The sequence below is a fragment of the Salmo salar genome, chromosome 16, assembly GCF_965601325.2.
Source record: "Salmo salar chromosome 16, fSalSal1, whole genome shotgun sequence".
NCBI classification, from domain to species: Eukaryota; Metazoa; Chordata; class Actinopteri; order Salmoniformes; family Salmonidae; genus Salmo; species Salmo salar.
This window is the reverse complement of record NC_138306.1, coordinates 68,428,633-68,456,583: the sequence shown is the minus strand read 5'-3', so window position 1 is coordinate 68,456,583 and position 27,951 is coordinate 68,428,633. Positions and strand designations below refer to the sequence as shown.

General features: G+C 46.9%; 2 protein-coding genes across 3 annotated transcripts; one reads left to right on the top strand and one right to left on the bottom strand.

Moving 5' to 3' along the window:
- Window positions 1-543: 543 nt before the first annotated feature.
- LOC106574241 (desmin) lies at window positions 544-7,873 on the top strand. The gene is made up of 9 exons (XM_014149971.3): window positions 544-1,347; window positions 2,690-2,750; window positions 3,156-3,251; window positions 4,408-4,569; window positions 5,156-5,281; window positions 5,578-5,798; window positions 6,460-6,503; window positions 6,869-6,957; window positions 7,315-7,873. Exons 1-9 carry the CDS (start codon window positions 734-736, stop codon window positions 7,354-7,356), a joined length of 1,455 nt encoding a protein of 484 aa, XP_014005446.1. The 5' UTR covers window positions 544-733; the 3' UTR covers window positions 7,357-7,873.
- Window positions 7,874-7,945: 72 nt separating this feature from the next.
- On the bottom strand, window positions 7,946-27,444 carry LOC106574242 (transmembrane protein 198). 2 transcript variants are annotated; one of them, XM_014149972.3, is made up of 6 exons: window positions 27,010-27,444; window positions 19,956-20,124; window positions 12,695-12,985; window positions 11,607-12,191; window positions 10,649-10,854; window positions 7,946-10,411 (listed from the first exon to the last, which is right to left on the bottom strand). In XM_014149972.3, exons 3-6 carry the CDS (start codon window positions 12,858-12,860, stop codon window positions 10,247-10,249), a joined length of 1,122 nt encoding a protein of 373 aa, XP_014005447.1. In that variant the 5' UTR covers window positions 12,861-12,985; window positions 19,956-20,124; window positions 27,010-27,444; the 3' UTR covers window positions 7,946-10,246. The 2 variants fall into 2 exon arrangements, with proteins under 2 accessions (XP_014005447.1, XP_045553571.1); XM_045697615.2 differs by lacking the exon at window positions 19,956-20,124 and having other exon boundaries at window positions 27,010-27,442.
- Window positions 27,445-27,951: the final 507 nt, after the last annotated feature.

Sequence of the window (27,951 nt, the reverse complement as noted above, 5' to 3'; positions counted from 1 at the left end):
AAGGTTAGGGTTGAGCTGGGGAGGGGACATGAAGCTAGGGTTAGGGTTGAGCTGGGGAGTGGACATGAAGCTAAGGTTAGGGTTGAGCTGGGGAGGGGACATGAAGCTAGGGTTAGGGTTGAGCTGGGGAGTGGACATGAAGCTAAGGTTAGGGTTGAGCTGGGGAGGGGACATGAAGCTAGGGTTAGGGTTATGGTTGAGGCTAAGGTTAGGGTTGAGCTGGGGTGTGGACATGAAGCTGAGCTGAGGTCTAGCTGGCCATTGTGAGCTCAGTCATGCTGCTGTGACGGTCAGGGTGGACACAGCCTCCCAGAACCCTCTCTCCTCTCACGCTGGAACACAATCTGAACCAAATACCAGACCCCACACCAGGACCTGTGACAGCCCATTCTGGAGAGGGAGGGAGGGGGGATGAGAGACGGAGAGACAGAGACACAGACAGAGAAGGGAAGAGATGGGTAGAGACGCAAAGAGGGGAGGGTATATAGAGGATTTGAGGGAGGGGATATGAGGGGGTAGGTACTACAAATAGCCAGAGTGAGTCCTGTGTGTCCCTCAGTCAGCCTCCCTGCTTTAGTCCACTCCAGCAGCCATCCCAGACCCTTCGCCTGCTCCAACCCAGACCCTTCTCCTGCTCCAGCCCAGACCCTTCTCCTGCTCCAGCCCAGACCCTTCGCCTGCTCCAACCCAGACCCTTCTTCAGCTCCAGCCCAGACCCTTCTCCTGCGCCACCATGAGCTCCTACCGCTCCTCTGCTCAGTCGGCCCAGTCTGGCTCTTCCTCCTACCGCCGCACCTTTGGCGCAGGGTACAGCCCTGCCATGTCACATTCCCTCTACAGTAGCCGGGGCTCGGGCGGGGGCCTCGGACTCGGGCATGGCGGCTCCGGGCACATCTCCTCCCGGGTCTACGAAGTCACCAAGACCTCCGCCTCGCCCTCTTACTCCGGCTACCGCACCTCGTCTCACTTCGGGGGACCTGTGATGTCATCGACCGCACACGGTTCGCGGTCCTACGCGGGGATGGGGGAGACGCTGGACTTCAGCCTGGCCGACGCGCTGAACCAGGAGTTCCTCCACACGCGCACCAACGAGAAGGTCGAGCTGCAGCACCTGAACGACCGCTTCGCCAGCTACATCGAGAAAGTTCGCTTCCTGGAGCAGCAGAACGCTACGTTGGTGGTGGAGATTGAGAGGCTGCGGGGGCGTGAACCCACACGCATCGCCGACCTGTACGAGGAGGAGATGAGGGACCTGCGTCGCCAGGTGGAGGCCTTGACCAATCAGAGGAGCCGCGTCGAGGTGGAGAGGGACAACCTGGGCGAAGACTTGGACAAACTCAAACTCAGGTAGGAAAGAGGGGCGGAAGGGGGGAAGGGAAGCGAGAGGAGCAGGATGAGGGGGGAGGGGAAGAGAAGGAGGAGGTAGGAGACTGAGGAAGAGCAGGGGAGAAGGAGGAACAGTAGGGGAGAAATATGGCAACTAGAAGTTACTGTAAAACTACTGATGTAAATAGGACTTTATAAATACATTTGATTGATCGATTAATTGCTCAGTTGATGTTAGACTGCAGGGGTGTAGTTTCTGATTGGTGGATAAGTGGATGAAGGAGAGGATCATGGGTAGGATTAGAGAGAGGAGAACTCTAGAAGTGTAGATCCTAGTATAAAGTAAGCGTGACATTTCAGCTACCTAAAGCAGCACTGATATCACGGCTGGTTCATGCATACAGTCCCCTGGGATTTCAGTCAGCGCCTCTCGATTAGCTGTAGTGGTTTAGCTGGTTTGTTTGTTGTGGTTACGGCAAGTATTTTTAAACTTGGTCATATCGCTCAGTACAAGTGGACTGATTGTGAGGTGCTGTTGAAGACGACGTGTATTTGGATTCTTACTGCAAGTAAAATAGCGAGTGTTTCCGCTTCAGGTTTTTCAAATGTGCGATAGTCTTACTTCCATTTGCATAGTTGCGAGATCAGCATGCCTCCCCTGCTGTTGAAGTGTAGGCCTAGACGACATATTAAATATGCAGTGTATGTGTGGAGTTGAGCGGCAGCACAGAATCTTCCATGACATTCTCATTCAACCCATGAAATAGGAGAGAAGCACTAGGGATTAATAAAGACTGGTGAAGAAAGAAAGATGCACACAAGTGCAGAGTGGGATAGTCTTGTCCCAACTCCAGTGGACCTTTAATTAAGTCAACAAGATCCATCCACCACCTAACCCCTGAAAGACCCAGCCTCCTTCTGAAGGACTAGAGCCAGCCTCCTTCTCACATTAAGGTATGGTCTAAGCCTCTAGCCCTTACAGAGGCATGTCCTTACCGTCGCTTACTGGCGCCACGGTCCGACTCTATAAAAGGCCAGGAATGAAAACATCTGTATTCAGACAGATACAATCCAGATCTCGGCTATCTGTCAGTACGGCCTCTTGACGTCTACAGCTGGTATTCAAAATGGGACCTGGGATTGGATTATAAACACATTTGCACGTTATATCCACACGGCAGTCTTAAAGTCCATATCATACTATTTTCAGATGACAAATCACTTGTTATTAGACAGGTGACTTGCCTAGTTAAATAAATGTTAAATAAAAAAAACAAATACAAATAAAAGGTACGGACGGACACGTAAAAGACACAATTGTGATCGGGTCTCACTCCATCTCTTTGTTCGACTGTGTATCCAGACTGCAAGAAGAGATCCTTCAGAGGGAGGATGCAGAGAACAACCTGGCTGCTTTCAGAGCTGTGAGTTGAACACTATTAATCAACACAGATGATGAATATGATAACATTTTCATGTCTCACTACTAGTATTTTCCTCCCTTTTCATCTAAATGTAGACTGGATAGTCATTTGAACTGCCACACCACTGGGCACAGACGTCAGTCGGTTCAACGTTAAGATTTTTGGGATTTGTCAGCTAATGTGAATTTACCATTAAATCAACAAAGAAATCACTATATCATTGGATTTAGGTTAAAAGTTGGGTGAAAAAAATACGAAATGCCCTTAGTGTCCCACGTTGATTCAACATCATCAAATTTTTTGGGGGGGGGGTTGAAATGACGTGGGAACAATGTTGATTCAATCAGTTTTTGCCCAGTGAGATGTCTGTCAGATTCATCTACTCTTAACGTCTGTCTGTTCTAGGATGTTGATGCTGCCACTCTGGCCCGTCTAGACTTGGAGAGACGCATCGAGACCCTGCAGGAGGAGATCGCCTTCCTCAAGAAGATTCACGAGGAGGTACGTTACTCAGTCTGTGGATTTTAGTTTGCTATGTGTTATTACTGTCTGTCTGTCTGTCTGTCTGTCTGTCTGTCTGTCTGTCTGTCTGTCTGTCTGTCTGTCTGTCTGTCTGTCTGTCTGTCTGTCTGTCTGTCTGTCTGTCTGTCAACACATCTAGTCATTGGTCATTCCATCTGTCTGTCTCTCTATGGTAGGAATGAACAAAGACACACACACACACACACACATACATATATACACACATCACACACATATACACACACACACACACACACACACACACACACACACACACACACACACACACACACACACACACACACACACACACACACACACACACACACACACACTGCAGGCGCAGTGGGCAGTTGGCACTGGGCCTGTGGGCTGCTGTATGAGGTCTGTGTAATCTCCTACAACAGACTCATTACTCTCTGAGACAGGAGTGGAGACACACAAACCAAATCAAATCAAGGTTTGTGTCACATGCTTTGTAAACAACAGGTGTGGACTAACAGTGAAATGCTGACTTACCAACCCTTCCCAACAACACAGAGAGAAAGAAAATAGAGAAATAACAGAAAAGTCAAACACGTAATAATAGAAACACAATAAGTAATGATAACTTGGCTGTATACAAGGGCTACCAGTACCGAGTCCAAGGTAATTGAGGTAGATATGTACATATAAGTAGGAATAAAGGGACAGATAATAAACAGTAGCAGCAGCATATGTGATGAGACAAAAGGGTCAATGCAGATAGTTAAATAGTTAACCAATAGCTACATAGACTAACTATTTAGCAGACACTCACACTGTCTTATAAAAGGTGAACAAACACTATTGGTGTGTGTGTGTGTGTGTGTGTGCGCGTCTTAACAGACAATGGGGAAGAGAAATCTGCAGAAACCTTAACCTATTGACCTCTCCTACGCTCTCTCCTTCTCCAACTATCTCTCCCCCTCCTCCTTCTTCTCCTCCTCCGCCTTCTTCCACTTTCAACCTATTGACCTCCCCCCCTCCTCTCTACTTCACCTCCCTCCTCTCTTCCTCTCCCCACCTCCACCTCCCCCCTCCTCTCTACTTCACCTCACCCCTCCCTCCTCTCTACCTCTCCCCCCCTCCACCTCCCCCCACGCCTCACCTGCAGGAGATCCGTGAAATGCAGTCCCAGATGCAGGAGACCCAGGTGCAGATCCAGATGGACATGTCCAAGCCGGACCTGACAGCTGCCCTCAGGGACATCAGGGCCCAGTACGAGGGCATTGCAGCCAAGAACATCTCGGAGGCCGAGGAGTGGTACAAGTCTAAGGTGATGGGGGGGTGAGACAGAGAGAAAGGGGGAAAGGGGGAGGGGGGAGGGAATTGGGAGATAGATAGATAGATAGATAGATAGATAGATAGATAGATAGATAGATAGATAGATAGATAGATAGATAGATAGATAGATAGATAGATAGATAGATAGATAGATAGATAGATAGATAGATAGATAGATAGATAGATAGATAGATAGATAGATAGATAGATAGATAGATAGATAGATAGATAGATAGATAGATAGATAGATAATGAGAGAGAGAGAGCCTGGTTCCTCTCATAGCCTGGTTCCTCTCTAGGTTTCTTCCTAGGTTTTGGCCTTTCTAGGGAGTTTTTCCTAGCCACCGTTCTTCTACACCTGCATTGCTTGCTGTTTGGGGTTTTAGGCTGGGTTTCTGTACAGCACTTTGAGATATCAGCTGATGTAAGAAGGGCTATATAAATACATTTTATTTGAGAGAGAGAAAGAGAAAGAGAGAGAGATCAATCAAAATCTTTGATTTACAAGAACATGTCTCTGGCGCTGTGGGGGCGGCGCAATTACTGTGATGTCAGACAAAGTGATGTACTTCCTGTAGGTGACAGACCTGAACCAGGCAGTGAACAAGAACAACGAGGCTCTGAAACAGGCCAAGATGGAGACCATGGAGTTCAGACACCAGCTCCAGTCCTACACCTGTGAGATTGACTCCCTTAAAGGCACCGTAAGTCTCTCAGTCTGAATACTATTCTCACGACACCCTTTATACCTCCTCAAATCCTTCTGTCCTTTCATAAGTCATACCACCACACTTTCATTCCTCTCCTTCTCATTTTCTTCATTTTGACCTTGCCTGGTCTGCAAGTTCCCTTCCAAGAAACATGACGGCACACTTCTCCACGTCAATCTCTTTCTCTAATTTCTCTCCCCCTCCTTTTCTCCCTCTCAACTCCTCCACCTCACCCCCCCTCCTCCTACCACTCTCCCATCCTCCCCCTAACCCCCTCTCCCTCCCTGCAGAACGAGTCTCTGATGAGGCAGATGAGAGAGATGGAGGAGCGCCACGGGCGGGAGGCCGGCGGGTTCCAGGACACCATCTCCCGTCTGGAGGCTGAGATCTCCAACATGAAGGATGAGATGGCCAGGCACCTGAGAGAGTACCAGGACCTGCTCAACGTCAAGATGGCCCTGGACGTAGAGATAGCAACCTACAGGAAACTGCTGGAGGGAGAGGAGAGCAGGTATGAGGAGGGAGAAGAGGAGAGAGAGGAATGAGGAGAGGAGAGCAGGTTCGATGGGGGAGGAGTGGGGGTAGGTGACAGAGAAGCAGGAGGAGGGAGGCAGGAGAGAGGAATAGAGGAGGGCAGGAGAGAGGAAGGGATAGAGGTGAAAGGGATAGAGGAGGGCAGGTGAGATGGGGAGAGAGAGGAGGGCAGGAGAGAGGAAGGGATAGAGGTGAAAGGGATAGAGAAGGGCAGGAGAGATGGAGAGATAGAGGAGGGCAGGTGAGATGGGGAGAGAGAGGAGGGCAGGAGAGAGGAAGGGATAGAGGTGAAAGGGATAGAGAAGGGCAGGAGAGATGGAGAGATAGAGGAGGGCAGGAGAGATGGAGAGAGAGGAGGGCAGGAGAGAGGAAGGGATAGAGGTGAAAGGGATAGAGAAGGGCAGGAGAGATGGAGAGATAGGAGGGCAGGAGAGATGGAGAGAGAGAGATAGAGGAGGGCAGGAGATAGGGGGAAGAAAGAGAAGACAATGGCAGGGGGTTGAAGGAGGGCTGAAGGAATACAGCGAGGAGAAAGGAGGAGAGGGCTGAGGACAGAGAGGTGATTAATTATCTTGTATGACAATGGTATTTGGTATCACTGCTAGAAACTGACATTCCCCTTTTCTCTCCCTCTGTAGGATTTCCCTGCCCATACAGAACTATTCCACCATGACTTTCCGTGGTAAGAACAACACACACACACACACACACACACACACACACACACACACACACACACACACACACACACACACACACACACACACACACACACACTATGCATTTGTCAAAAACTGCAGCAAAATAAGATGCGTTACAGCATCACACCACAAGAGGGCACACTTGAAACAGGTAGCTAAATCTTGTGCAGTTGACTTCAGCAGAAATCAAAAGTGACAGGATGGAACTTCAAATGATCCTCACTTGACCCCTCACTGCTGATGCATAAATAGAACCATTCATGAATTGATTTTAAGAAATTAAAAAGGTGAACAGAGTTGTTGTAAAGAAGATGAATATTAATTATACGGTTGTCTGTCTGGACAGAAACGAGCCCAGAGCATCATCATCGCGTTGCTGAGTCACACTCAAAGAAAAGTGTCCTTATCAAGACCATCGAGACCCGCGACGGAGAGGTAACACACACTGGCACGCAAGCACACACACACACACACACACACCCTGACAGAGGTACACCTGTTTGTAGTGTGAACCTAGAGATAGCTCACTAACACACCCACAGACTTGTATTTGAGAGAACATCTAAAATTCCTCTCCCGCGCTGACAACAATATAATCCACCTAAGGTTTCCCTTCCACCTGACTCAAGTTCTCACAAGCCATACTGTTCGACCAACACACATTGTAACTTTACTTTGCACATGTATCTTTCCTAATAGTATAACAGGCTTGTTATCTCACTTCTGATACACCAATCTCTGGCTTTCTTCTCCTCACGTTACAGTAAATGTCTCCTTTGTCTCCCCCTACAGGTGGTCTCTGAGTCAACACAGCACCAGCAGGATATCATGTAACAGACAACAGAAGAGAAGCTGAAGACCGCGGGAAGACAACAAGACGAAATAAAAACTAAAAGGACTTTAACAACTCACCCCGGTGGCCCTTAGTTGTTCTTATTTCAAAGGCGTTAAGTCTTTAAAGACACAACGGTCATTCCCTCAAATTAAATAGTCAAAAAGCTGGGTGACTTCAAGTACGAGCCGACCTGTTTGTAATTTCCTACTACATCTACGTGCACCGTTTGTCTTTATTTATGACTGTATATGATACTGTACGTTCTATCACAAGGCTGACGTTAGTATGAGGAGGGTTCTGAATGGACAGAGAGACAGAGGAGAGGGGTGAGAAGGGAGAGATGTGTCTAGGGAAAAGGAGATGGGGGCTAAAACAGGTGATAAGGGTAGACAAAATGAAAGATGGAAAGAGGGAATATGGAATGAGAGTGAGGCTGACAATCGCTTATGCTGTTCTGAATGGTGGGCATATAGGTTGGTTAACAAATAAAACAAACAGCGACACAAGGTCACCAGATTCAGTCTGCCAGTCTCTGTACCTGTCTATCATGTTCTCTGTGTGTGTGTGTTGAATTAACAGCCAAAGACATTGTAGAATCACTTTGTTTATCATATATAGGCCCATAAAAACACATGCTTTAATAATAATAATAACAGTATTCATAATTATACTTTTAATAAGAGGCATGGAATATCACCGGCCTACATTTATGAGGCTGCACTCCTGAAGTCAAAAGATGGCAATAATATAATGTCAATAAATGACCTGATAAATAAATATACATACAGTACTTCAGAAAGGACACATTATTTCATATAAATAAAATCAAGTATCCTAAAATAAATCCATGAGAAAAACTAAAACAATCAAATTAAGCAAGAAATACAAGGGAAAGATAAAAGTACAGTAACAGTGTTGTTTATGTACAAGACAGAAGGTCAGAAGAATGCACACCGGAGGGAGACAGTGGGGAGTTACACATCTCTACTGTTTGTGCTGTACCGCCATCTCTGTAACAGCCTGGTCCCAGATCTGCTTGTGCTACCATGCCAACTCCTTGTCACTCATTGTCATGCTAAGCATGTTTGACATGACATTGAGTGGCAAGGTGTTGACATGATGGCTTAAACAAGACTGGCACTCAGGCTAATTTGCTAACACTTCCTATGAATACGCTCTTCATAATGTATAATAAGCGCATAGTAAGTGCTCATGAATATCAATTTAATCTCTATGCATTAAAGTGCATTATACATAGCTCATAAGGCATTATACATGTGCTTATAATGCATTATTAAGAAGCCATTCATGAGAAGTGTTACGAACTATTCACGTGGTTGTTAGATGTGGGGCGATCAGGCTAGAGGGGATAGGAACCATTGTCTGGTGAGGTGAGAAGGACAATGCCACAGGAGACAGATAAGAGAGGGGGACAGGAACAGGAAGGAACCACTGAGTCATGCAGCCAGGTAGGTTTCCCCTGGAAGATTCTGGGAAAGGAACTTTGATTCTTATACCCTGTCCTGACCCACAGCCCAATGGGGCAATCCTAATAATAATAATAATAACATCAAGCCGGTATTATATTATCACAGTCCCTTTCACAGTCTGAGTCAAAGACAATAATAAACCATAGACGTCATGTAATTTACTGATACACTATAGACAGAATGTTATGACCCATATTCAAAACACCAATGCACATTATGTAGGGGTTCTTTGTTAGGCCTGTGACCTGAATGGTCCTCTCTGTAGAGTGGATGGGGAGTGGTCAATACTGTCGTTGTATTGGTTGATCTTTTATTCTGACCCCTTTCTGTTTTGAACTCTTTATTGACCCCGTACTGACTTCCTGTAGTGTTCCTTTTGGTAGAGCCCCGGGCAGGTTAGACCAATCGCCATCCACTGTTTCCTTGCTTGCTCCCTGATTGGTTCACTGTTGTTCTTCTGCTAGACATAGGCCTACCCTCATTCCTATCGCAACAACTTTGTTGTCTGTCACTATAATAATATATCATGTTATCATATAGTCTCTCACATCTCTCAGTCAGTGACCACTGCCAGTAACCCCTATCCCACCGCTGAATGGTACAGTCCAAGTAAGGGCAATCACAAGGCACCCATAAATCCACCGGATCTCCCAACTTCAGTTAAAGAAGGGGGAGTTCAAACTGCTTTCCAAAGAAGGATATCGTCCAGCACCAAGAATGCATAATGCTTCATCTTAAAAGACACATATTCTCCTCCTTCCCAGGAGGTGACCTGTTGTTGGGCTGGAATGGCACAGAGCAGGAGTATTTATTACTAGTCAGTTCTCATCAGAAGGTCCCAACTCCATAGAAGGATGGAACCGTAGAAATGCAGTACAAAGGAACTGCCTGTTGACGACAGAGAATGATTTGAAGAATTAAGACTGCCAAGTGGTAGACACACTTTAAAATCTTTTTAAAATCCTGAAGAGAGAGGATTGTAATCCGGTGTCCATGGTAAAACGATGCCTCGTTTGAAACCTGAGCCATGCTTCTTTAAACTGTGTCCTGATGGAGACCGGCTGGAGAGAGAGAAGCCCCGGGTAACGGTTAGAGGCCCCTGTGTTTCTTTCTCTTTTCACCAGATCCAGTTCCACTGCAGTGTTTGTGGATGTGTGTACAGTATTTTCATGCATGTGGCTGGTGTGCGAGTGAAACAGAAAAAGGCGTTCAGGCCTTTGCTATTCACATACTCTGATTGGCTCCAGCATTGTGGTGGGGGAGTGGTCAGTCAGACCTAAACTGCAATACAGGCCTACGGGGGTGTGGTCACACCTTTTGGGGGTGTGATGTGGCTGCCAGATTCATACTGCTGTACAGGTTTTGGGGGGTGTGGTCGGACCAGTGGTAAGGGGAGTGTTCAGACTCGAAGTAAGGGGCCTGCAGCCGCAGTGAGGGGCGTGGTGGACCCACAGTCATAGTCCACATCCACATTGGTGTGAGCCCCTCCTCCCCCCATCAGTCTGCCCCCTCCAGGATACGGCCTAGCCTCCACCTGCCTGTCCCGGAAACTCTGGATGTAACTCTGTAGAGAGAGAGAGAGAGAGAGAGGAGAGAGAGAGAGAGGAGAGAGAGAGAGAGACAGAGAGATTAATATTGCATGTTAGAACAGTGATGAAGGATAAAGTGAGAGAGAGGGAGCAAGAGAGGAAAAGAGAGAGAAAAAAAATGTGATGAATGCTGATAAGACACTGAGTAAGAAGAGATGAGGAGAATGGACAGAGAAAGAGAGAGAGAGAGAGAGAGACACTTGTACACTCACAGGCGATAGGACGTCCCCGTCAAAGCGTCGTATAGGGTTGGGTTTCCTGCGATAGGCGGGCTCGGGGTGCAGGGGTTTGGGAGGGTGAGAGCTGTGGGTGGAGTCTCTCTGTTGCTTATTCTTCCTCTTCCTGCTGCGGTCCCTCCGCTCCTCCTTTTGACGGATACGCATCAGCTGGACCCGCCGCTGCTGACGACTGATTATCACTGAGAGAGGGAGACGGAAGACGGAGATCAGGTATTACACACACATACTGTACACACAGTCAAAAACACACATACACACGCAATGCCACCGTGCAGCTAGGCAACAGATGTTTTAAAACACGGACAAGAACGACCCAACACGCCCTTTGACAGTTGCCCTGCTCCACATGATTGTGTTCTGATTGTGTTCATCTTTTTATTTAGACTAGACAAGCAGAGCCAGGCACCATCTGGCAGCCAGGGAGTTCACCCAGCAATAATCTGCTTCACTCTCTCTCTCTCTCTCTCTCTCTCTTCCCCTTAAGCTACCTGCTCTTTGTCTCTCCCCCTCCCTCTCTTTTTCTCTTTGTTTCTCACTCTTATTCTCATCTTTGCTTACATTTGGGCGGCAGGTAGCCTAGTGGTTAGAGCGTTGGGCCATTAACCCGGAAGGTTGCTGGATTGAATCCCCAAGGTGACAAGTTCAAAATCTGACGTTCTGCCCGGGGAACCCACTGTTCCCCGGGCGCCGAAGACGTGGATGTTGATTAAGGCAGCCTCCCGCACCTCTCTGATTCAGAGGGGTTGGGTTAAATGCGGAAGACACATTTCAGTTGAATTTTATTCAGTTGGACAACTGACTAGGTATCCCCTTTTCCTTTCAAGCACCTCTCTCTCTCTAATAAATAGCTCTGTCACTCTCAAAATAAAAAGTCCACAACCTTTAGCATTGACATCAGTGTAACCTTTCCAGCCCCAGATCTCAGACTCACCCTTGGTGTGGGAGTATCCCTCTGCTGTCACCTTCCACTGTATTAGCACCCCCAGGAGCGTCAGAGCAGGCCACACCCCCAGCACCACCCAGGTGATCCAGCAGACGGGTCTCCCTCTGGGCGCCGCTTTCACCCTCTCATACAGGTACAGCACCAGGGCAAACAGCTCCACAAAGTAGTCCAGCGCCACGGTGATCACCGCCGCCCCGAACACGGCCGTGGACACGGTGGTGAAGAAACGCTGCCATTGGAGGGTGAGAACGGCGAACAGCATGCCCAGGCCGAGCAGCACCCCCAGGGGGACCCAGACCGACCTCGGGGGGCTGTTCGACAGCTCTTCCATGCCCACCAGGGTAGCCACAGCCACCAAGAGGCCCAGGAGGAGACCCACCATGAAGAGACCCACGGAGCGAACCAGCATGGTGACCAGGCCACAGAGGGTGCCGATGCCCAGGCCGATGCCCACAGAGGCCTCAACACTGAGCTGGGTGTCCAGGACGCGCTCCTTATAGCACAACATGAAGATGACGATGGAGCCGAACATCAGGCCCGTCAGGAACATCACCGCCTTGAAACAACGGTACCCTGAGGAGAGAGAGAGACAGGGAGTTCTGTCTTGAGCATAGAGATCCACCATATTGTGTTCCATTTAATTCTGCGGTCTTGAGATTGTCTTGTTTGACCATCTCTGTCATATGTTTACCGTGGCAATGTACATACATGTACCAAGTCAATAGTTTTACTCAATTAAATTGGATTGGGAAAGCGGGAGACACATTTTTATCTGAGAGAGAGAGAAAGAGAGAGATGGGGGAGAGAGAGAAAGAGAGAGAGAGCGAGAGAGCGGAGATGATTACCCTATGCATAGCCCCGGAGCGGCTAAATTCTCCAGAATATTAGCCCAGTGTTGCTTACATAATATCATCACTTGCGCTTCATTTGTAATCCCTGTTTACCATAGTGTCAGAGAGGTTCTGCAGCAGTGACAGATGAACATTACCATTGAGACTAGTGAAACAACCCTTAGTGTTTCCAAGGAGGAAGGAACTATGACCATACTACCGCTACAAAGAATCCCTTTTGCTCACCGAAGAAGCAGTAGATGATGCCGAAGAGGCAACACATGGAGCACACGACGGAGGGAACCACTTTGTAGCGCCGGCCCGTCTCCTCGCAGCCGTCCAACCGCTCAGGGTTTAGGTCCTGAGGGGGCGGGGCCAGCTTGAGCCCCAGGGTTTGCAGCGTGGACGTCATGGCGACCACAGAGTGATGGAGTGATGGAGAAAGTGAGAACGAGAGATGGAGGGATTGGGGTTTTCAGGAGAGGGAGGAGTAGGGCAGGGAAGATTAGGGAGCATTTCCCATCCACAAGAATACACCTGTAGAGAGAGAGAGAGAGAAAGAGAGCGAGAGCGAGATCGAGAGATAGAGCGAAAGAGAGTGACAGCGAGAGAAGGACAACGTTAGACATGTATGCATTTACTATAGTTGTTGCAAAAACCTCCACACACACACACACACAGGTGTTAAGTAGAGCAGTGATCAAGAGTTACAGAGGACAGGCTCCCTCGTGTTTGGATCAGGCATTTAAGTATGAATATCATCTCTCAACACAGTGGAACAAACATCAGAGACACAGTCGTATTGCTCTACACGCATGTTCTTCTATTTGAACAGTGACTGACTCACTCCCACACAAAGACACCGACATGTGCTTCATTAAAGCTCACACCCAACGACCTCGTTCCCCTCATTCCCATTCTTCCTCCTTTGTTCTCTCTCTCTCTCCCCGTCTCTCTGTCTTTCCAGCCTTCTGTGCGAGGAGGTTTCTGGGTCAGATGTTGGGTTACATAAGGAGCCCAGTGTGTGTTAGCGAGCTAGTCTGACTCTCACTGGAGCTGGTGAGATATTCATGAGCTCCATATTGTTCCCAGCATACATCACTTCACCTCCCCGACACCTCGTTATCGCTCACCCTCACCTAAACTTCACCCCTCCCCCCTTGCGTCTCTCTCTCTCTCTCTCTCCTTCCTTTCTTTCCTCAACTTTCTCTCCCCTTCCGTCTCCTTCTCTCTCCCTTTCCCATGGCAGGTTTCATTATTTCTCTCCCAGAAGGTGTGGCTCTGACAGCTATGGGGTTACTGCAAACAGGTTTCACACCATTAAACATCATAGAGGTGAAGATGCTGCTTGGGTAGACAGTATTAGCATGTCAGCATTTACCAAGGCCTCTGCATATGCATCAACCAGAAAGCCAGGTGTGTGTGTGTGTGTGTGTTTCTCTATATGGCTCAGTGCCAGTGTCAGGCCTGATCAATGGCCCAGCATGAAGCTGTGTGTCTGAAGTGATGTACCATCCACCTGAAGGGAGAGGTTGTCTGAGGCAGAGTAAACACATTGATATGAATGAACTGAAGCTGCAATAGGTCTCTGTGGGATACCGTGTCTACCGTCCTCTAAAGATGGAATAGGAGGAGTAAGGGAGAGCTCTGGGAGAGAACCTAGTGAAACATCAATGGATCCCTGGCTGACTCTACAGTATCAACTTGGATTTATGAAATCCTCCCTGAGGTATGGATTAAAAATAGAATTGGGTTGGAGGCCTTCTCTTTTGCACTACGCCAACATGTACTGCGCTGAAACAGGATTGGACAGGACTCTATGTATGCAGTAGGTGTAGACGACATGATTAGCTATTACGTTATTACATTAAGAAACATGTCTAGTAGGGTTGCTATTTCAGACGGAAGTGGACAAGGAGAATAGGATCCCGCTGTCTTCTGACGCTGACTAAATCCTTCCAAACCCATAAGTCACATCTAGCCCCTAGCCGCTCTCCTCTCATCCAAACATGTTATAATAATAATCATCTTTCCGTGTGGATTACTCCATCTCTGCTGAACACCCGAGAGCGGAATGGAACGCCACTAAGCTGTTCTAGAAGCAGATCCAGGGTTAGAATAGAGAGTTTCTATGTTCACAAGAGATCATCTGTTGAAAACCACAGTTCAGTTGAAAACAGCTTGGCATTCTTCCACAATAACAAATTCCTACTTCCTGTCTATTGTCATGACGACAGGAGGATGTTTGGATTCAGAGCATGTCCTTGTCCAAGTTGCTTGTCTGACCAATGGGAGAACTGCCTAAACCACCATAGCAACAGTCAGAGAGCCAATCAGTGCCTGTCTGGCTTGTTCCTCTCTGTTGGTTAGTATCTCTCCGTCCTCTCCTGTCTACTTGTTCACAGCCTTTCAGCTCTCTCCCTTTGACAAGCCCCCCCCTCATGTCAGATGTAAACAATGACTCAAGATACAGAACACACACATCGTGGCCTTGCTGGATTCTTTTGCCTCACATTCATCTAGTTGTGACAAAAGACTAGAGTGCCATGTGACAGTGTGAGCCCCGAATCACACGGGGAGATGTCCGTCAACGGCGTGAAATTGGTGTGCGAGAGTAGCGAGCGTCAATTCACATACACTACGTAGCGTATGCTAGCTCACGAACGTGGGGAGAGTTGTAGCTTGGAAACCCGAGCCGTTTATAAAGAACTAGATAAGTCTCGTTCTTTCTACATAACAGTATTCTCTCTTGAAATCCGAGTACCTCAAGTTATCCAGCCGTAGCCTGCCTAGGCTATATGCCTAGCTATGGTCGAAATCAACACAGGTAGGCAGCAATTGTTTCACTGATAATGAGAAACCTTAGCTTTCAGCCCGATACATTTTAAACTACATATTTAGTCTACTTAGCACAGGGAAGATCATAACAATTCCTCTTAATTATTTTTCTACAAACGACCATTCCATCTTTAGACCACATTTGATTAATTCGAACCAAGGCACGTGCTAACCATGGACTTTGTTTGAACTTTATTAATCAAATCGGCTTTAAGCCGATGCTAAAACTAGAGGCTGGTGTGGAATAGTGTTAGATCCTAAATTTAGGCCCAGCCATTTAAGCTCCATATGGAGTGTCTATACACTGGTGATTATCTGGACAGGGTGGAAACTGCAAACACACTCATTGAATCGCTTTCCACATATCTTTTTTAGAGCAGAATCATTCTAGTAACTGGGTTTTTTTCCTGGTAAGGTCACAGGTTCAGGGCAAACTCAGGATCTAAGAATATCATATGATAGAGGGCAATGTGGTGTGGATAAAACCATGGTATATATACACTGTAGGTGCTGTGAAGTGTAGCAGCCTATCCTGTGAGATGGGTGGAATCTGTCCACTGCCCAGCAGCATCATGTTCTAGTCCAGCAGACATCCAGCTGTGTTAATCCCCAACGGGCCTGTGTGTGTGTGTGTGTGTGTGTGGTGTGTGTGTACTGTCTATGACTTCCCCTCAGCCAGTGGGGCAGACAGCTGTACTTGCTGACATCTCATCTGACAGATGCTCAAATCTTCTCAGCCATATGTTAACAGACAGCATTAATATAGCTGCTGTGAACCCCCTTTATGTGGTGTCTGCTGGTGTGGACAAATTAGAGACCTCACTGAATGGACTGTGGGCTTTACAGGTCAACCTTGTCATAGGAAAACGACATGTTGACAACATTATACTGTACCTGACTCCCACTTCTACTCACAAATGAATTTTCATAAGGCACAATATATACGTTTTGATACATTTGTTACTCCTATGCCACTACTTTCTGCAGCATTTTTCATCATGAATGTTGTTCTGGAGGCAGCTCTGCAGAGTGGTCACTAGCTTGGCAAAGCCACAAAGTTATGAAATCTGATTTTAAACCCAATCCTAACCTTAACCACACTGCTAACCCTCATCTTAAATTAAGACCAAAAAGCTCATTTTAGTTTTCATAAATTGTATTGAACTGAATTGAGAGAGAGCAGGTTTAACCAGAGGGAGGTGTGTGTGTGTGTGTGTGTGTGTAATATATATATCACACACACACCCAGCTGCACCTCTCCTCTGGTCAAACCTGCTCCCTCTCTCTCTCTCAATTCAGTTCAATTCAATTCAAAGGGCTTTATTGGCATGGAAAGCCGGTATGAGGGTTTGTGCTCAGGCTATAATCACCTCCAGACTGAGGGTTTGTGCTCTCTCTCTCTCTACTCATTCCAGGGTTTTACTTTATTTTTACATTGTAGAATAATAGTGAAGACAAACTATGAAATAACACACATGGAATCATGTAGTAACCAAAAAAGTGTTAAACAAATCAAAACACATTTCAGATTTTAGATTCCAGCCACCCTTTGGCTTGATGACAGCTTTACACACTCTTGGCATTCTCTCAACCAGCTTCATGAGGTAGTCACCTGGAATGAATTTCAATTAACAGGTGTGCCTTTTTTGAAAGTTAATTTGTGGAATTTCTTTCCTTCTTAATGTGTTTGAGCCAATCAGTTGTGTTGTGACAAAGTAGGGGTGGTATACAGAATTCTGACGCAAAAACCACGTATACAGTCGCAAAAACCACCAAGCGCTATGATGAAACTGGCTCTCATGAGGACCGCCACAGGAAAGGAAGACCCAGAGTTACCTCTGCTGCAGAGGATACGTTCATTAGAGTTACCAGCCTCAGAAGTTGCAGCCCAAATAAATTCTTCAAGGGTCAAGTAACAGACATCTCAAAATCAACTGTTCAGAGGAGACTGCGTGAATTAGGCCTTCATGGTTGAATTGCTGCAAAAACACCACTACTAAAGGACACCAATAAGAAGAAGAGACTTGCTTGGGCAAAGAAACATGAGCAATGGACATTAGACCAGTGGAAATCTGTCCTTTGGTCTGATGAGTCCAAATGTAGATTTTTGGTTCCAACCGCCGTGTTTTTGTGAGACACAGAGTAGGTGAATGGATGATCTCTGCACGTGTAGTTCCCACCGTGAAGCATGGAGGAGGAGGTGTGATGGTGCTTTGCTGGTGACACTGTCCGTGATTTATTTAGAATTCAAGGCACACTTAACCAGCATAGACACAGCATTCTGCAGCGATACACCATCCCATCTGGTTTGTGGGACTATCATTTGTTTTTCAACAGCACAATGACCCAACACACCTCCAGGCTGTGTAAGGGCTATTTGACCAAGAAGGAGAGTGATGGAGTGCTGTATCAAACGACCTGGCCTCCACAATCACCCGACCTCAACCCAATTGAGATGGTTTGGGATGAGTTGGACCGCAGAGTGAAGGAAAAGCAGCCAACAAGTGCTCAGCATATGTGGGAACTCCTTCAAGATGGTTGGAAAAGCATTCCAGGTGAAGCTGGTTGACAGAATGCCAAGAGTGTACAAAGTTGTCATCAAGGCAAAGGGTGGCTACTTTGAACAATCTAAAATATATTTACATTTGTTTAACACTTTTTTGGTCACTACATGATTCCATATGTGTTATTTCATAGTTTTGAGGTCCTCACTATTATTCTGCAATGTAGAAAATAGTAAAAATAAAGAAAAACCCTGGAATGAGTAGGTGTCCAAACTTTTGACTGGTACTGTATATATATATTATATATACATATGTGTGTGTCTGTGTCTGTACAGAGGGATGACAGTGAAAGGGGTGGTATCTCTCAGTACAATAGCCCTGCCATTTCTGATTGATTCTAGTGGGGTGGGGAAGAGAGGGGAAAGAGAGGGGCTAGGAGGGACAGGAAGCCATGGCTTTAGTCAGCCCCAGATCATCTTGCTGAGCGCCTCAGCTCTTAGCAACATGGAGATGAATGTGTGTGTGTGTGTGTGTGTGTGTGTGTGTGTGTCTGCAATGCTCATAAGCCTCATTCACGACCAGGACCAATCTCTCCAGTACTCTCTGAGAGAGTTGCTCTTAGCTGCTTCTACACCTGCATTGCTTGCTGTTTGGGGTTTTAGGCTGGGTTTCTGTACAGCACTTTGTGACATCGGCTGATGTAAAAAGGGGCTTTATAAATACATTTGATTGATTGATGTGTGGCACCACAGTGACGTGACTGTATGTTTAGGATGGAAATGTCAGTGCTTCTGTATAAATGTCATCAAAGCCTTCAAGAAGAGGCTCTGACTAACAATGTGGGTGAGAATTCTAACAAAGTCTTCCGTCAGTCTCATTTAGACGCAACAATGATCAGTACCGAATGGTGTATGTGGGTGACTATGTTTCTGCGTCTGCGCCACAGTCATCGTGACTGACGCCTAGCCAAAGCGTGTACCAAATAAGTAGCCCAGTGAATGACTGGCGATACGCTGACACACACACACAGTCCAGATCCCCCCTCCTTCCCCCGCACAGCCCACCCAAGCCTCCTCCTCTTCCTGCAAAGCTGTTGTCGTGCTACAGCCTGGCAGTGCAGTCTGGAGGTGATGTAACCAAAGATGTAACCATGCTGACTGGTGACTACCCACAACCCCACCGTACAGGAACTGGACTCGCTCCAGTCTCCACACACACACAAGCAGCAGGACATCAGCTGCATCCCAAATGGCACTCTACTCCCAATATACTGCACTACTTTTGACCTGAGCCCAGTGCACTAAATAGAGAATAGAGTGTAATTTGGTACGCAGACATAATATAATACTCATCCTCCTACGGCTCCACAGACACATTTTGATATATGTTTAAGGACAGTATGTACCTTGGTGTGGGGGGGGAATATGTGCGTGTGTGTGAGAGTGGCTGCCTCCATTACTCCATTAGCAGATTGCACTAACCTATTTAGTCATCTCAGTGTTCTTGTCAATACAAACAAATGTGTCACTACAGATGCCAGTCTCTTTCTCACAATTACACAGTGTCGTGAGAAGAACACCAGTGGACATGTCACCGTGTATGATCATCCCACTGTAGTGAGTGGGCAACAGCAATAGCTGTGACACGTGTGATATCCAGCACAGGCTTGGCTTCCAATACCAACCATATTTAACCTTTATTTAACTAGGCGAATCAGTAAAGAACAAATTCTTATTTACAATGACGGCCTACCCCCGGCCAAACCCGGACGACGCTGGGCCAATTGTGCGCAGCCCTATGGGACTCGCAATCACAGCCGGATGTGATACAGCCTGGATTCGAACCGGGGACTGTTGCACTGAGATGCAGTGCCTTGGACCGCTGCGCCACTCGGGAGCCATATAGCATAACTCTCATATGTACGACCCCGCATACACTCTTTGTAGCGTTTCCCAATCTCAAAGGGACATGTTGACAAAGAACATGGGGTGAGAGCAGGAAGTGAATTACATGGATGAGACCTGAGAACACACAGAAGAAAGAAAAGAAAGGGTGAATAAGAGTGAAAAAGGAGAACAAGAAAAAGAAAGATAGGCCAGATCTACCAATGGGCTCCCCATTCCCCAGTGTTTGCTTACATAACCCCTTCATAATGGATTACTCACTATGTTACTGTGTTACTGTGTTGTTGCTGCTGTGGGCTTTAGTCTGTCGCTGCTACTAAATGTCTTTTATCGACTTCATCAGATGATTTCTCACTGTTATTGCTGCTGTGGGCTTCTGGTCTGTCGCTGCTACTGAATGTCTTCATAGGGTCGCCCAGATGTTCTCTCACTGTTTTGGAGATAGGAGAACAATTAGTGTGCTTTTCAAAAAATTACAATGAAGCAAGCGCACACATTTTCTTCAGGAAATATACACTTTCACGTTCTATTTATTCCATCGGGTGTAATTATATTTTTATGTCCAATCCCACAGATACAAAATGGTGGCTGTGTTGCCGGTCGCTTTCCTTTTTTGCTTCTGATCTCCTCCTTCATCAACTTCATAATCAGTAGTCTGATCAAGTAAGATTGCATCATTCCATTCTCTCTTTCTCTCGTCTCCTCGGTCTCGCCCGTCTCCCTTCCCCTATTGGTAGCTACAGATATCTTTGGGTTCGCCGGTCTTATCTCTTGTTCTCTCCCCAATTGAATTAAGGGCATAATCAAAAGAAACAACCTAGTGCAGCAGCCACGAGGTTATGTAGAACGTTTTGAGATCAATGTAGCCTGGCTGGTCCCAGATCTGTTTCTGCTCACTTGCCAACTCCTTATGGAATTGTTATGCCAAACGTGTTTGGCTTGACAATGACACCAAAGGAGTTGGCAAGAGCACAAACAGATCTGGGACCAGCCAGGCTAGGATGAATGTACGATGCCCACATATTTATTTATTTATTTCACCTTTATTTAACCAGGTAGGCTAGTTGAGAACAAGTTCTCATTTACAACTGCGACCTGGCCAAGATAAAGCAAAGCAGTGCAACACATACAACAACACAGTTACACATGGAGTAAAACAAACATACAGTCAATAATATAGTAGAAAAATAAGTCTATGTACAATGTGAGCAAATGAGGTGAGATAAGGGAGGTAAAGGCAAAAAAGGACATGGTGGTGAAGTAAATACAATATAGCAAGTAAAACACTGGAATGGTAGATTTGCAGTGGAAGAAAGTGCAAAGTAGAAATAGAAATAATGGGGTGCAAAGGAGCAAAATAAATAAATACAGTAGGGGAAGAGGTAGTTGTTTGGGCTAAATTATAGATGGGCTATGTACAGGTGCAGTAATCTGTAAGCTGCTCTGACAGCTGGTGCTTAAAGCTAGTGAGGGAGATAAGTGTTTCCAGTTTTAGAGATTTTTGTAGTTCGTTCCAGCCATTGGCAGCAGAGAACTGGAAGGAGAGGCGGCCGAAGGAGGAATTGGCTTTGGGGGTGACCAGAGAGATATACCTGCTGGAGCGCGTGCTACAGGTGGGTGCTGCTATGGTGACCAGTGAGCTGAGATAAGGAGGGACTTTACCTCGCAGGGTCTTTCTTGTAGGTGACCTGGAGCCAGTGGGATTGGCGACGAGTATGAAGTAACTGAAGGAAGGCCAATGAACTACTGATAGAATTCCGTGAGGTGAGTGACAGACTGGTCACAGATTTAGATCACACACTTCCTATCAGAGCCACTTTCCGATGAAGAGCTGTAAAAACTTGTGGAATGGACGCAAGGGTTTAGCGGCGATAACAGTGACAGTTATCAATCAATATAGCTGTTCAGTTCAACCTCTAAAGCTGCCCGCACATGTCGATCAATATCCATCACTGATGTCTGACTGACTGTGGTCGCTGTGGAAACGTGACAGGCTGCGCCGCCGTGGTAACTAGGACAGCTGTGGTGGCAAGAAAGATCATTGGTGTGTATGTCAACACCATAGAGAGGGCACTGTGAGAGACAGTCTCATGTGTTTCCCCCACACACAGTCCCGTAAGAGCCAGGCTGCTGTGCTGGGGCACCATAGGGACACTGAGAAACACTTGAGGGGGCGGTAGATGTGTTTCAACTAAAATGTCAAATCCTACCAGAGAAAGGAGACAGGGTGTTAGACTTGGCCGCTTCAGGCTCATCGTTGGCCTATTTATTTGTCCTCTGGCTCTGGTTGTGATACTAGGACCAGGCAGAGCTTCTCCGTGGAGGCCCAGGCAGAGCGGTGTGGACCTGGGTTAGACAAGGATGTCTGGCCTGGGGATCACCTAGTTAGACTGTCGGTGGCCCAAAGGTGGCACATAATGGGCAAAATAAAAATGATTCTACTTCAGTAAATCCTGCCTGGCATAGCAGATAATGGCATAGTGACAGCAACTGTCACGTAAACCCAATTGGCGCTCATCAATGGGTCAGCTAGCCCATCAGACTGGATGGACTAGAAATCTCTTCATTCTGCCCATAAAAGGGGTTGGTGGTGATGGTGGGGTGGATCCGGGGGCAGATAGAGAACGATGGGTTTATCTATGAGAGCTTTGTGTGTCAGCGGACATGGCCATGAATGCTACCAATTGTTTTCCCCAGCAGACTGCGGAGGCTGCAGCTCACACACTCTCTCTGGAATGGAGTTCCTTTGAAGTCGTTAATGAACTGAACAGACCACTTAACACATCTCTCAAGAGACCAAGGCAGTCTAGTGGGAATCTAAGGGAGTTGAATTCCTTCTGTGTGTGGACCTAGAGGTGACTTGCAGTGGTTTATTATTCACATATAAGAGTCTCTCTCTCTACTGACTCTTCTAATTGAATCGATTCACCTGTATTTATTCATTTATTCCCTAGGACAAATGATTGAGGTCCAGAAACAAGGGCTAGACCTTAGGCAGTTGTAAAACTAAATCCAGCGTATTACTGTTTATGCCCTTCATACTTATGATTCAGTTAGTCCCAGTCTGTGTCAGTCTGATCTGGTGTGTGTGTGTGTGTGTGTGTGTGTGTGTGTGTGTGTGTGTGTGTGTGTGTGTGTGTGTGTGTGTCTGAACGTAGACAGATAATGTGATTGAGACCTGCTATCTGTAGCCTGGGGGAAGGACAGCAGAGGGCTGGATTAATGCTATTACAATCCCATCTCATTCACACCCCTCGTGCATACACGCTTCACCTCTCCTCAATTCACCTCCCTTTCCCTTATTCACTCTCTCCACCTCTGTCTGTATCCCACAACTTTTATAGTGCGTCTTCTGCTATCATTCCTTCATTCGTGTACATCCCATTCCCCAACTCTATCATTTCTCCACATTCCCTCTACTCTTCTCCCTCCATGTCCCCCCGCTCCTTTTGAGTGTGGACGCTGTTATTAGTCTTTACCTAGCGTTGTCATTGTTACGTCACTGGGACAGTTGACCAACAAAGGCTCCGTCTCCACACCGTCTTCATGATGCTCCTGCAGTATAGGCCCCTCGGTGTTCACAACACTTCCCCTCACTGCACCCCTACACGCTCTCTCTCCCTGTGCACCCCGAGGAAGGAGTTCGCTAAAATCCAAAGACCTCCCGCTCTCGACCATTCAGGAACTGTATCTTTGCTGCGTAATGATTCCCCTCGCCCCATCCTCCTCCCGCTATACTCTCCAATGTTTCCTCTCCTTGTCTCTTTGCTGCGTAACGATTCCCCTCGCCCCATCCTCCTCCCGCTATACTCTCCAATGTTTCCTCTCCTTGTCTCTTTGCTGCGTAACGATTCCCCTCGCCCCATCCTCCTCCCGCTATACTCTCCAATGTTTCCTCTCCTTGTCTCTTTGCTGCGTAACGATTCCCCTCGCCCCATCCTCCTCCCGCTATACTCTCCAATGTTTCCTCTCCTTGTCTCTTTGCTGCGTAACGATTCCCCTCGCCCCATCCTCCTCCCGCTATACTCTCCAATGTTTCCTCTCCTTGTCTCTTTGCTGCGTAACGATTCCCCTCGCCCCATCCTCCTCCTGCTATACTCTCCAATGTTTCCTCTCCTTGTCTCTTTGCTGCGTAACGATTCCCCTCGCCCCATCCTCCTCCCGCTATACTCTCCAATGTTTCCTCTCCTTGTCTCTTTGCTGCGTAACGATTCCCCTCGCCCCATCCTCCTCCCGCTATACTCTCCAATGTTTCCTCTCCTTGTCTCTTTGCTGCGTAACGATTCCCCTCGCCCCATCCTCCTCCCGCTATACTCTGCAATGTTTCCTCTCCTTGTCTCTTTGCTGCGTAACGATTCCCCTCGCCCCATCCTCCTCCCGCTATACTCTCCAATGTTTCCTCTCCTTGTCTCTTTGCTGCGTAACGATTCCCCTCGCCCCATCCTCCTCCTGCTATACTCTCCAATGTTTCCTCTCCTTGTCTCTTTGCTGCGTAACGATTCCCCTCGCCCCATCCTCCTCCCGCTATACTCTCCAATGTTTCCTCTCCTTGTCTCTTTGCTGCGTAACGATTCCCCTCGCCCCATCCTCCTCCTGCTATACTCTCCAATGTTTCCTCTCCTTGTCTCTTTGCTGCGTAACGATTCCCCTCGCCCCATCCTCCTCCCGCTATACTCTCCAATGTTTCCTCTCCTTGTCTCTTTGCTGCGTAACGATTCCCCTCGCCCCATCCTCCTCCCGCTATACTCTCCAATGTTTCCTCTCCTTGTCTCTTTGCTGCGTAACGATTCCCCTCGCCCCATCCTCCTCCCGCTATACTCTCCAATGTTTCCTCTCCTTGTCTCTTTGCTGCGTAACGATTCCCCTCGCCCCATCCTCCTCCCGCTATACTCTCCAATGTTTCCTCTCCTTGTCTCTTTGCTGCGTAACGATTCCCCTCGCCCCATCCTCCTCCTGCTATACTCTCCAATGTTTCCTCTCCTTGTCTCTTTGCTGCGTAACGATTCCCCTCGCCCCATCCTCCTCCCGCTATACTCTCCAATGTTTCCTCTCCTTGTCTCTTTGCTGCGTAACGATTCCCCTCGCCCCATCCTCCTCCTGCTATACTCTCCAATGTTTCCTCTCCTTGTCTCTTTGCTGCGTAACGATTCCCCTCGCCCCATCCTCCTCCTGCTATACTCTCCAATGTTTCCTCTCCTTGTCTCTTTGCTGCGTAACGATTCCCCTCGCCCCATCCTCCTCCCGCTATACTCTCCAATGTTTCCTCTCCTTGTATCTTTGCTGCGTAATGATTTGAAATGAATGACTGGGTGATTTGTTCCTCGAATTCAGAGGCGATGATGGGAAGGGAATGAGAGGAAGTCGTGCACTTAAACTACTGGCAGCCTGACACTTAGCCATCATTCGACCACACACAGTAAGGCAATAAAGATATCTCTCTCTCTCTCCGAATTAAGTTATTTCATTTAACGCAACATAATCTAAAAAATATCTCAGCAGCTCATCAGGACATGGTATTAGAGCATCATAGCTACGCTCATCTCCATAATTAAAACGAATTCCTTAATCTCCATAAATCTGTGTACAAAAAGGTCACACAAAGGAGGATTTCAGAATGTAAAACAAAACACCTGTCTGATAAGCGATACCACATTCCTGTTTGTGTGCATGTCTAGGAAGGACTTTTGCTTTTCAGTTCCTTAGTTCAGGCTGCACACTCATATGACCCCTGACCTCTAAACTAGCACTGTCAAATAGCAACACAGCAACGACCTCTGTCATGAATCAATCGTCTTCATGAACTCCCTCATCGATGGAGCTATCATGCAATTCAATCAACACAGTGATTAATGAATGGAATAAATCCATTCAATTGGACTTGTTTTTGATGTTAAAAGAACAATGCTTCCATTGGTCGATATGACAACACGTGACAGTTAGGATGCCAATAAAGGGTCACGATGAGGACAGATAGACAGCGCTAATTAGATGGTCACTCAGCCACAGCGGTTGTTCCTATGTAGGTCCATTGACATTGACTGGCGCTGCCTGGCCTGTTCTGAGAAGGGGTTGGAACAGGACAGGTCAGAGGTCAGGATAATGAAGTGGAACCTGGGTGGTTCAGCTTTCCAATTGGATCAGTGTCTGGGCACGGCTGTTCCACTGCTGCCGTGGAAATCAATGGGCAACGTGCAGCTTTATCGCCACCGCTGACAAACACGTACGCATGCACGCGCACACACACACACACACACACACACCTTTCAGTGTGCGTGAGAAAGAAAACATGTCCATGTGTTATCATAGCCTGCGATTTCTCTGGAAGGCAGATGTTTACACTAGGAGAGAATCTACACAAAACATGAGAAATATGGAGAGAGATAGAGAGATCGGAAGAAAGAGCGAGAGATATGAAACGAGAGAGACACAGACGCCAGATTGTTGTCAACAAGGCTCAAGATGCTGTCTGTTTGTTTTTCCCTCTAGGATCAGTCAAACCAGTGTGCACCACCAACAGGCTAAGGAAACCCTCACGGCATGAAGGCTGTGGGGTTGACAGATTGACTGCCTCACTAGAATAATAATACACAGACAGCCATACAGTGATATCCTGTCTGTTAGGCGACAGAGCAGGTAGTATTATCTTCAATGTGTTTACCCTGTGACTCAGTGACAACTGGACGCTTTCTTTCCACGACACACCAGTGAGACCTAAAGACTTAGTTTCCCTGAGCTAATAGCCTAGGCTTTCGCTCAGTGGGCTATTCCACAGCAGAGGTGCGCAGACGACCTGGGCTGAAACCCAGTCAGTCACTCACACAGGCTTAGCCTACCTATCTATTTAGACTGGATGTACGGCGGTGGCATTTCCCTGGTCTGCGCTTTATAATAGATTACGCTAGGTTGACTACCCAAAGCGTCTACACCACATTTGTTTTGTAATGTAACTGCCAATGACCCCGTGATAGAAGCACCATTGACTGGAATGGAATCTTTGCACACTTGTGCTTTGTGGACATCATGGACAATGCAGAAATTAAATGATGGTGGAATTGATGCTATAGTACCGTCGGACTTGTAGAGGTCTGACCTAATTAATTAGACGTAAACAATCATTCCGTAGGATCAAATAATGCAAAAACAACTTTCGTTTGACATTAGCGACCGAACCATAGCGAACCAATTGTAATCGCAGCCGTTGAGTAGTTAGGCCAGTGGAAAGCGGTTCGGCCTGGGATGCCCGCGGCATGGAATGTCCATTCGAATGGTTCCTATGATGAACAAATGAAGAGTCGACCCGTCTGCGGCAACTCACCATCGAAAAGCCTCAGCATCCTACGAAGTACTGCCCCGACCATTCTGTCCGCATCTTGTCCAAAAACGACTCCTTCAGCATCCCTCATTGTGTTACTCACTCCCAATGAATAGGATAGACAGTCAAAGCCCCACAAGGGCGCGACCGATGATTCTAGCTACTCCGGTTAATCCAACGTAGCCAGGCAGACATAACAACTGTAGCCTAATTCAAACAAATACAGTGACTAGTCTACATGATATAACATATACTATATTTGTATAGCAACATTTTAGAGATGTATCCTACATCTTCGTCCAATCCACATTCGAGGCTTTGCAGAGTGCCGACAAAAATCATATGAGCGTCCAGGGTGTACAGAGGAGACATATCGCGTCAGCAGGCTCAATAGGCTCATGCCGGGGCATACCATTCTAGGGAAAAGTGCAGGGCTGGATGGATGAGGATAAGACGGAGGGAGCGCTACAGGACAAAATATGGAGGACAGACCCATGTGAGATGTTCTGCATACAATTTGTTTTTAAACTATTCTAAACATCGAATAAATATGAATATTTAACTAAATACATCCAGTGTTCTGAGTTGCTACGTAGCTGTGGCTGTGGTCCATAGGCGACTTAATATGTCTAGGTTGGCTATGGGCCTATAATATAGCCCACGTGTGAGATGTAAACTGTAGGCCTAATCATCCATAAAACTGCCGACAGTATTGGTGCCTATGTGGCCTGTAATGTAAAAAATTGCTTCAACAAGTTACACATTTGTTAGGTTCTAAATAAAAAAAGTACATTTGTTGAAACCAAATATATGATTCAACGCCAACTGTTATGTTTGATTATTAACAAACCTATATTTCAAGTTGCAACCTACTGTATTTATTTAAACACAACTTACTTTTCCCCTTTGGTTAAATCTAATAAATATCAATACAAACGAATATTT